Source organism: Thunnus thynnus, chromosome 15, assembly GCF_963924715.1.
Source record: "Thunnus thynnus chromosome 15, fThuThy2.1, whole genome shotgun sequence".
Lineage (NCBI taxonomy): Eukaryota > Metazoa > Chordata > Actinopteri > Scombriformes > Scombridae > Thunnus > Thunnus thynnus.
The window spans coordinates 11,871,276-11,881,886 of NC_089531.1; the positions used below are offsets into that span (position 1 = coordinate 11,871,276).

At 38.4% G+C, this 10,611-nt stretch overlaps 2 protein-coding genes across 2 annotated transcripts; both read right to left on the reverse strand.

Annotated features, from left to right (window-relative positions):
• Positions 1–432: 432 nt before the first annotated feature.
• On the reverse strand, positions 433–2,242 carry LOC137198706 (tetranectin-like). Its single transcript, XM_067612599.1, has 3 exons — positions 2,099–2,242; positions 1,782–1,883; positions 433–1,016 (listed from the first exon to the last, which is right to left on the reverse strand). Exons 1-3 carry the CDS (start codon positions 2,193–2,195, stop codon positions 610–612), a joined length of 606 nt encoding a protein of 201 aa, XP_067468700.1. The 5' UTR covers positions 2,196–2,242; the 3' UTR covers positions 433–609.
• Positions 2,243–3,917: 1,675 nt separating this feature from the next.
• exosc7 (exosome component 7) lies at positions 3,918–9,581 on the reverse strand. Its single transcript, XM_067612600.1, has 8 exons — positions 9,418–9,581; positions 9,159–9,260; positions 8,199–8,293; positions 7,134–7,299; positions 5,795–5,865; positions 5,548–5,671; positions 5,316–5,471; positions 3,918–4,095 (listed from the first exon to the last, which is right to left on the reverse strand). The coding sequence occupies exons 1-8, from the start codon at positions 9,472–9,474 to the stop codon at positions 3,991–3,993; spliced, it is 876 nt and encodes a 291-aa protein (XP_067468701.1). The 5' UTR covers positions 9,475–9,581; the 3' UTR covers positions 3,918–3,990.
• Between the last annotated feature and the right edge of the window lie 1,030 nt (positions 9,582–10,611).

Consider the following 10,611-nt stretch of genomic DNA (forward strand, 5'->3'; position numbering starts at 1 on the left):
GATTAAGGATGGAGTTAATATTGTAGAAAATGCAATATCACTCATCATTCAGGCTTCATGTGAGATTTGTCGTTAAAATACAGTAGTAGTGAAGGGACGCCTGAGTTTAAACCAGTGGATCTCAACCGGTGAGTCATGGGACTGCTGTGGATGTGTGGAATTAATGAAAAGTTACAACCAGTTTTTATATTTGTGAAAGGTGCCAGCACCCAGACACACATTTATTGCAAGAGTACTGGTATTTTGAAGTGTGAACATCAAATGTTTTTGATAATTGTTGGAATATCTTTTAGTTTTTAAAGAGAATATGTGTTTTTTTATAAAATGAAGGCAGAAGTCAATGGTAATCATCTACTCTTGCCTGGACTATGTTCTTCCTGGTTTTATTGTGACCACAAGGAATGTAGCAAATGACGTATCACCAGTTGAAAATAAAAACTGACTGTGAACTCAAGATCAGAAACTGGTCCCAATGCAGAACCAGCTGAGAACCACTGGCTTAAAAACTCCTTTCAGAAAAGCAGGCAAAGTGGGATTGCAGCAGGTGTACACATGCACACACAAAGCAATTGTAACCATGATGCAGAGTCTGTGATTAGATAAATGTGATCAAATAATGTTGAACTGGCAGACGGAGGGCCTCTCGTCACGGCAGTTCTCGTCAGACCACTTCCCGCGGGAGGCCCCAGAGAGGACGACACAGTTCTGGGACGCACCCCCGTCAGGCTGAGGGGACCGGTTATTGGAGGTGTCCCAGTTTTTGTATGAAATGCTGAAACCGGTTTGGTCCACCCAGGTGCCCTCAGTCATCATGTCATTGACCCCCAGCCAGATCTGCTCGCTCGGGCCGATGCTCTGGCGGATGTAGTCTCTGAGCTGGTCGTTCTCATCGCTGGATGTGGGCGTACTGAGGACGCCGCCCATAGCGTTACACTCTTCACTGGCAATGTGATAGCGCTTCTTCACAGGGTCAGCCAGGAAACACTTACCATGGATCTTGATGCCTTTCAAACAGACTAAAGAGGAAAATAAAAGGGAGCACATACTTATTTGACTGTAGTAAGTGCCAGTGCATTTTTTCCTTTCACTCTACAGGTATCATGTTATCTCTGAGGACTTTCCTTTGATGATAAACTGAATAAAAGCAGTCCTGTGATATTTTGATGACAGAACAGAAGCTCAAGTCCCACAGTGATCATGATCAACATAATAAAAAAATGTGCTTTTTATCTGCACTTAAGATTTCTTGATTTGCAGGAACAACTGGATATCATTTTGTGTTCTGCACAAAAGGTCAAGGATTTGCCATGTGTTTTCCAAATTAAATCCTGCAGTTTCAAACACATGCAACCCATATGTGTTTGTTTGTGAGAAGCATACCTTAGACTACTGACTCCAACTTGTCTACGTATTTGGTGTGCTAAACAACGTAGCTCATGTCACGCCATAATTAAATTCACTCAGCAAAAAACTACAACTGTAAATGATACTAAAAATGTTTTGTTTGTGTTTTCTATTCTTTTGGCTGTTTGTCTACGACAACAGAGTTACAGATTTATCGCTGGAAGGAATTTGGGTCCAGGAAGTTTACTGATACAGGAGCTTAAATCTGGTCCAAATGTGCTTTCTTCAGTCTAAATCCTGACTCCAGCAGGTTTATATCACTACAAATCACAATTTCACAGTGGTCATGGTTACTTTTGGAACATAGAGCCTTGCTTAGAGGAATTATTTTCATTCCATTGTTAGTAAAAACACTCAAAAAAAAAAATCAGGTTTACCTCTCTGCAGCGCCTGTTGTTCCTTCAGTAGGTTGAGCTCCTTGACAATATCATTGATCTGTTTTTTTAGATCCTCAATGGCAGCATCCTTTGTTGCAGTATCTGATTCCAACAGCACCAGAGACAAGGATATTCAAATCAGATGTGCAAAGTCAGTGATGGAACAACAACTAAAGAAAGTCTGGATTATTTCTTGTTTCAAGGAGACTTAAGGAGATGATGAATGAACCATGTTGTCAATAAAGTTAGGAAAATATAAATATGATATTTAAATAACCCTCCAGCAGTTTGTGATGAATCAGATTATTGCCATCTACCTTTTCTCACCACTTTCTTCTTTGGTGGATTCTGCTGAAGTGAGCAGTTCACCAGTAGTAGCACTCCCAGCAGCACACAAACGCCTTTGTACTCCATGGTCAGATTTGTCGAATGAGGCTGCTCCAACGTGGAGGCTCGCAATTTATCCGTCCCCCCCCCACCCCCACCCCCACCCCACCCTCCTCCTCCTCTCATCCCTCACAACAGGGAAAAGTACTGAAGCCTACAACTGCCATTTGCAGGAATAACAATCCGACCTCAGGAGCCTGAGAGGATATGTCTCATCTGGCTCCAGACACTTTATGTGGAGGGCGAGTGCAAACCAGATCCAGGCCTGGATAGCGAGTGGAGACTGGAAAACAGGGCGAGACAGTGTGAACCTTCCTCTGGTCGTTGTTACATAACCACATGTAGCTTTCGTCAAAGTGTATAAAAAAGAAATAAACTGACTCATCTGTTGCATAAAAGCTCAAACAACTTAGTTACAGTTTATTTCTTGGCTTTAGAGTGCTTCAATCTTGAAAAAAGATGGAAAGTTGGCCAAAAGGTGTTTGAGACGTCCCTAAGTGTTGCCTCATTTGGAAAGATTTGAATATTTCCAGGTATATTTGGCTGTAGTGGGGCTATTGCTATACAACTGAAAACTCATCAATCAGAATCTGTGAAGTCTCTCTCTTAAATTATGTGTTTAGGAAGCTGCAAGACTATCTGTTACATTTTTTATTTCATTTTATAAATCATTCTCTGCAAAAGTTTTTTTGTCGCAAACTTTGCAAAAGTTTTTTTGTTGCAAACTCTGCAGTGAGAGCACGCTCCATAAATAGGAGTTTGTTTTGGACCTGCCTGCTCTCAGACAGTACACACACAATAGTCAGAGAGAAGCGTGGAAACGATCCAGAGTCACATCTGGCCTTTCTGTAAGACTTCTGATTTTACACAATCCTCCACTGACACGTGGCAAGGACAAAAGGATGCAGAGACTTAACTTCTCATGTGCACTTGTGTTGTGACACAACAGCAGTAATTTGAGATCTGGTATCTCAACACAAGTTTTAAATTTCACATTTCCCCCACAAATAATGAACAACAGCAGCGGAGTAAATTTGAAACAAAAGCAGAAAGATACTTTTAAAACATCTGGTTTTATAATATTTCAGGTTAATTGCACAGAATATAGTTTCCAGCAACATTTTTTTACAGACTTAAGAGACATTTATGAAACATAGTCTCCTTATAAAACATAAAATATAGTCTCAAATAGTACTAAAAACTGATAAAAATTATATCTGCACAGGATATAGTTTTAACATTGTGGACAATCAGACTAAAACTGAAACAATTAGTCAACAAATCAATAAGTTGGTTGACAGAAAATTAATTGGCAACTATTTATATAAAAGGTTAATCATTTAAGTAATTTTAGAAAATGTCAAAATTTGCCTTTGATGATAATAAACTGAATATATTGGGGTTTAAACAGGAAAAAAACAAGCAATATGAATACGTGATGTGGATTTTTCATTATTTTCTGACATTTTACAGGCCAAACAATTAATTACTTAATCAAGACAACAATCTGAAGATGAACTGATACCTGATAATGACAATCATCTTTAGTTGCAGCAGACCATTGATTAATATTAACATGGTTTGTGATTCAAATGCAAGTCACTCTCTAAACTGCTATCTCCCTCAGGTTGAGTGCAACACTGATTTTGGTCAAATCAGATTTCCCACTCTCATGTTTCAGTGCTAATTAAAACACTATAAAGATATAAAACTGTACCTAAATTGAAGCAAATAATAAAGACAAGCAGGTTGTACAAATTAAAAGTTTTATTAGAAAATTATGTTTACATGTACACACATACTGTAGATACAGTACTTGATCCTAACCAAGGAAGCCCACTTTCTGTCGTTTTGTTCCCAAACTTTCCTCCTGCTGCAACAGCTTCATGAGCGGCGCATGAAGGGCTTTCCCAACACGTTTACCTGCCTGGAGATAACAAAATATTTAAATAAAGTTTTACCACCTTTACAGCCTTATTTATACATTATACAAAACTCATTTATGGTTGGAATCTTTAAATGTGTATGTCCAAGAATCAGTGCAAAAATGTTGAAACTTTACAGAAAACAATAATAAAATATATACGGAATTATTACAGAAAAAAATATTTTTGACATATATGGTATTTGTCATACCAATTAATACCTAAAGGGCAGATTAAAAGGACATTTTGGAGTATAATCTTATTCACTTTCTGACAGAGAGTTAGATGAGAATAACAATACCATGCTTATATTAATCCATTAAATACTATAGAACTCATCAGCTGATTAGCTTAGTTTAGTACAAAGACTGGAAACAGGGGGAAACAGCCACCCAGGCTGTCTGAAAGTAACAAAATCTGCCTGCTAGCTCCTCTAATGCTCACTAATGAACATGTTATATCTAATTTGTTTGAACTGTACAAAAACTGAAGTGTAAAAACATCAATTAGCGGTTTTCTGGAGTGTTTTGTTCTGAAATACGTCTTGGTTTGGAGCAGATGACAGGCAATCAGCAGAGACTGCAGGAATTTACTGATCCGAGCCAAGAATTATTCTGGTACATGAACTCAGTATCACCACAAATTGTCATTTTTACACTTTGGTTTTTGTACAGATTAAACTAACGAGATATAATGTGTTAATTTGTGAACAGAGGAGTTGGTAAGAAGGTTTTGTCACCTTCAGATAAAGCCAGGCTTTCCACCGGTTTCCAGTCTTAGCTAACCGGCTGATGGCTGTAGCTTCATAGTGAACGTACAGATATAAGAGCAGCATCAATCTTATCATCTAACTCTTTAGCAGACAGTGAATAATAATAATAATTCACACTTTAAAGATGAAATAACACAATGAATAAAGTTGACACTAAACACGCAATGCTTTCATTTAAAATGTACACATGATATATGGACAGTAGAGCACATTATATACAGAGTTAACAGCAGTATATTCAAATGAACATAATAATGCAGCATAATGCAGCAGCAGTTTTATCCAGATCAGATTATAACCTGGTTATGGCTCAAAGTAAATTATCACTTTTTTGTTGTTGTTGTTGTTTTTTAAACCACAGAAACAGTTGCATATAAAAAATAACATAAAATCACATTATGCTAATACGTCAGCTGAGGCCAGATGGCCGAGGTGGAGGACTAGACTCACCTCCGTCATTTCAAAGATGCTCTCTGGGTCCAGGCTGCCTCCACCCACCTTCCTCATGCAGGTAACCGTGCCCTTGTGTGTGACAGAGATAATCAGGCTCGCCACAGAGCACGCCTTCTCCTGCAGAGTCGCGTCCACCACATGCCTGTGGCCCACCTGCCGGGAAACAAATGATGTCAGAGGATATGTTTCACTGTTTGTGTGATAAAAAGGTATCAGTGTGTGAGCTTACCTTGCACAACGTCACTATACAGGGAACGTTTTCTACATTGAGTCTCATACAGTCATAAGGGTCATCTGACAGCTCAATTTCTTTCCCCCCTTCGTCGTCAGCTGATATATGCACTTTAGGAATTCTGTTAATGTGGGAATCAGAGAACAGCCTGTAAGCTTTCTAGGAATTTTTACTGAAATTTTTCCACATTTAGCAATACAATCATAAATACATAATAAAACAATCAATAAGACCTGGTACTTACTTAGTGCTGAAGAGAGCTGCCTTGATAGCTATTGAAATGGCATCGTACAAGTTTCCATCACATTGTAGAAGCTGTGGAAACAAATCAGTGTGAGATTTTACCTCAGGGAAGACCATGGCGTGAGTCACGACTACACTGACCTTCATATTTATGCTTCCTCTGAATAAGGTACACTTTGCCCAGCAGACATGGACCACCTCTATATGATTTATTCAGCAGCATTTACACTCACTGAGCACTTTATTAGCACCTACACCTGCTGTGCAATCTAATGCAATCCAACAGCTCTGCCGTACTTTTACAAAGCTTATACATTTTTGGTTTTTGTTGACATTGTCAGAAAGGTGATAATTCTACTTTATGTTTATTGAGGTCGTCGTGGGTGGTGGTGGTGTACTGGAGTACATTATATTGAAAAGTGTTCCTAACATTTTGTCCCCCTCATGTATGTTAATGGAGTTGACAAAATGTTAGGAACACTTTCCAATATAATGCAGAATTATCACCTTTCTGACAATGTCAACAAAAACTGAAAACATATAAACTTTGTAAAAGTAGAATTTATTGCAGAGCTGTTGTTCTGGATTGCATTAGATTGCACAGGTGTACCTAATAAAGTGCTTGGTGAACGTATGTACACTAACGTTACGCTAACTTTAAAAAACTGGTTTACTCATACATGTAGGAATATGCAGTAAATTTAAGTACAGCAGCCAAATAAACTAGACAAAGAGTCTACAGCTATGCTAGTTGGTCTGTGAGGCTGTACTTAGGCACAGTGGTGGTGCATTGAGCTAAATGCTAATCCTCCCATGCTGATGTTAAGCAGGTATAACCATTACCACGGCTACTAACTTAGTTTAGTGTGTTAGCATGCTAACATCTGGTAATTAACTCTAAATACAAGTACAGCTAAGGCAGATGGGAATGGTATTACTTTGGTATTTGATCATTAAACAAAATATTGGGACACATTTTGACCTGATGAGAGACATGTTCTCTCTCTCTGTGGGAGACATGAATGTGTGTACCACATTTCATGGCAATCCATCCAATAGTGTGATCCAACAACAGTTGTTGTTGACATTTCAGTCAAAACCACAAAAGTAAACCTCATCATCTGGGAACCATAAACATCTGTATATGGCAATCCATCCAATAGTTATCGAGATATCTCAGTATGGGCCAAAGTGGTGAACCAACCGACATTGTCATCCCTCGCATGGCTAAAAACTAAATGTTATTGAATTTTAATCTCACTTTTAATTACACATCTTTTTGACCTTCGTCGATTTGAGCAAAATGCTGAATCTGACAGCTGAAACGCACAATCACTCACCAGCACATCCACATAGAGCACCCAGCAGTGTTCTCCAGGACTGATACAGAGGCTCTTCAAGTCCACACTGTGTTTGTTGTTAAAGACTTTATAGAGAGTGTTACTCAGCTCCGTCCCCAGCTCCTCGCCTCCTCGCCCCTCAAATTCAGGGGTCGCATTGGCAGAACTAGTGAAGGAAGGAGAAAACAAGATAATAAATGTGTTTTATACTTACTTGAGTCAGTGAGAAAGAGTTCAGAGAAAGTAAAGTAGGGAAAGCACTAATACTGGCTGACCCTGCTACCTCTCTCCACACACATTTATTGCATATGCATGGTTATAAAACAATATTTTAAGTGGTAAGTCCATAATCACTGAGATCTGTTAGGAATGTGACTCACAAAGAACAGATGATACAACACTACCTCCTAGTGGCAGGGTATCTATCGAAACACTGTCAAACACTGTTTACTACGGTGGCCCTGAGAGCTCAACACACTACAACTTAAGAAAACACATGTGAATAGAGAAAACAAGCAAATTAAGAAAACATCTTCATCAATTTGACAACACATGTGCAGCATTTACAAAATGTGCTTTTTTACAACACATTACAGAAAGGCCCTGCAATTACATTAAACGATCCAGAAGTAAACAGTGATAAACAAGTCTGGACATGCTTGTTGTTGCCATGGTTTGTGACTCATGACATTACTCAAGTCAGCTATCCATCAATGATGTTGGAAAATGAGCTTAAAAAAAACTTATGTAATGGTGTCCAAGCTTATAAGAATAAGACCTATATTGTAAAAACCTAAAAAAGGAAAGCTTGTGACAATAAGTACCATACCTATTTGGAATGGGCAATATGGCTAAAAACCTTTATCACACTATTTGAAACTTTATATCACAATATCGATATGTCGTGAGATGTAATACATTTACAGGAAGACCAACTGAGACATTGCTAATAGACACTGATGCAAAAATCATATAAAATCCAGCATTAAAAAATCTCTGATGGTAGACAAGTTTATATTGTCTCTATATCATCACATTGACCACTCACCAATCATTAATACCTACCAATCAACGAAGAACTCCAAATAGCCCTCTTTTGGCAACATGGGCTTTGGTTTTCCAAGGTCAGCCTTAATCCCAACTAGAACTGCTGTGTGTCCCTGAAAGACAGACAAAACAGAAAATACGAGTCAATCAATCATCCATCAATCCTGAGAAATTACACAGTGCAGTGGTGGAATTTTACAAGCATTTACACAAGTACTGTACTTCAGCACAATTTTGAGGTATTTATACTTTACTTGAGTATTTCCATTTGATGCTACTTTATACTATATCAATACATTTATTTGACAGCTTACTTAACTTTTCAGATGAAGATTTGACACAACTGATAATATAACAAGCTTTTAAAATACAACACATTGTTAAAGATGAAACCAGTGGTTTCCAACCTTTTTGGCTTTTGTCGTCTTACAAAAAGCAGTGTGTAGTCGGGGTCACATTTCAGATGTCTATGAGTTGTTAACAGCTCCACCAAATAGTGATTTTCCCCCCTAAACGTCTCACATGGTTTCATTACAATAAATGTTCAAATGATCCAATATTTCACCAAAAATCAAAGATTAAAGAAAAAGCCCAAAAACTGAAAACAGATTTGTGCATCAGAACTTTGTTTTTTCTTCTTTCCTCTCCCATTAATCATCTCACAACCCCTCTGATTTATCTGGTGACCCTTTGGAGGGGCCCCAACCCCTAGGTTGGGAACCACTGAACTAAACTAGCTAACTGTATATAAAGTAGCTTAAACTAGCTCCACCTCCAGCAGCTACAACAGTAACATGCTTCAGTATTAATAATAGAGTACATTGTGTTGCTTATACTTATGTAGGATTTTTTTTTTCGGGTATTTTTACTTAATTAAAGGATCTGAGTACGTCTTCCACCACTGCTCCAGTGTAATATGTTAAGTTTGGACAGGTTGATAACGGACTGAGGGTGCACATATAAAGAGGTTAATGTTACCAGTGTGACTTTGGCTGAACCGTCTGTGTTGGACACCACATCCGTCTCAATTTCCATGTGTCTGTAGTCCTCACAGCCTCTTCCGTCCACTCGCAAATCATCCTGATAATAACAAACATGTCAACACAGACTCACAGTCAGCAGCTGTATAAGGCAGCTAGCTTTCTGCCGTTACAGCAAGTAAAATGCTGCCTTGACATTTATCGAAATCGTTTAACTAAGAGAGGTCGAAGGCTGAAGAATGGCGGTTAAAACTTACCCGTATACCGTGTAAAATATACACTTTCTCAGCCTCGCTAACTTGTACTGTTGCCATAATGTAGAAGGTAGAAACCAACAGGAGTGGCGCGTGTGTGCGTCGCTCTTCTTCTACGCCATCAAAACACGACGGATAGAGAAATTTAGTTTACCCGCTTTGCTCACCGGGATGTCGCGATTGTCCCGAGAGGATAAACTCCGCCCAACCGGTGCAGCCAGTCTCAAACACAGGCTGTGCTTTGCCTGTAAAAAAAAACAAAGTGTATATATTTTACGTGTAAAATATATCGAAAACATACATTTTTAATTTTTAAAACAGTTTTCAAGACACAGTTTAGAGAGAAGTGCGTGATACATTACATACACAAGTTTTCACGTATTGTTGCTTAATTTATAGTAAAACATAATTCTTATTCTAAACACTCAAGTTTCTACCTGTAAAAGTCGTCTCTAACTTTCATATAACCTCCATTAAAGAGAGAAAGGGGGTCTTTTGATGTTGACAATAGGATTAACTGATAACTGAAACCAGATTTAATGCAGTATTCCGGACCAAGCGCAGCGCAACGTTGATATGTGAGTTTTTTTGCCCTAAACCAGGACTCTCAGGCTTCTGTGGCTGCATACTGGGCATTAAAAGTAGCAAGTGTAACTGGCATTTGCTGTGATGAATGAATAACTGACTCAGAGAGCGCCAACCCAACCTGCAATCTGCACCACTAATTAACACCCTTTGGCCATGAGTTAAACAGGGTTTGTCATCATATGAAAAGATAGAACCCAACACTGATACCTAATTAGACCTGGAACTTCTATCCCATGATGCACTGGGCCTGAGGTTTACAGGGAAAATCGTCCGTTGGGATTCTGGACTTGATTTTTGATGAAAAGTGACACCCAAATGAGAGAATAAAAGAAGTGCTGATAGAGGGAAAAAAAAAAAGGTTGTTATATTTTTGTCTCTTGTCTCTTGTATGGACTGATGAGATAAATTACATAAAGACTCGCAGACATGCATGTCTTGAAAAAATGTGAGCAGTGTTTGAAAGACTTGAAAAATTGTGAACCTATCTTTTCATATTTTCATACTCATACAAACAATGAAATTTTATTTTGGAAACAGGTTAAAGGACCAGTGTGTAAGATTTAGTGGCATCTAGCTGAACAGGCTTGGCAGAAATGGAATATAATAAGT

Bases quoted from the DNA above. Each gene is read 5' to 3' on its own strand.
- LOC137198706 (XM_067612599.1), bottom strand. From the start codon at position 2,195: ATGGAGTACAAAGGCGTTTGTGTGCTGCTGGGAGTGCTACTACTGGTG. The intron at 1,884-2,098 runs GTAGATGGCAAT...TGTTGGAATCAG, and splicing joins GAAGAAAGTGGTGAGAAAAG to ATACTGCAACAAAGGATGCT. The intron at 1,017-1,781 runs GTAAACCTGATT...TTTCCTCTTTAG, and splicing joins ACAACAGGCGCTGCAGAGAG to TCTGTTTGAAAGGCATCAAG.
- exosc7 (XM_067612600.1), bottom strand. From the start codon at position 9,474: ATGGCAACAGTACAAGTTAGCGAGGCTGAGAAAGTGTATATTTTACAC. The intron at 9,261-9,417 runs GTAAGTTTTAAC...TGTTATTATCAG, and splicing joins ATATTTTACACGGTATACGG to GATGATTTGCGAGTGGACGG. The intron at 4,096-5,315 runs GTGAGTCTAGTC...TGTTATCTCCAG, and splicing joins GCATCTTTGAAATGACGGAG to GCAGGTAAACGTGTTGGGAA.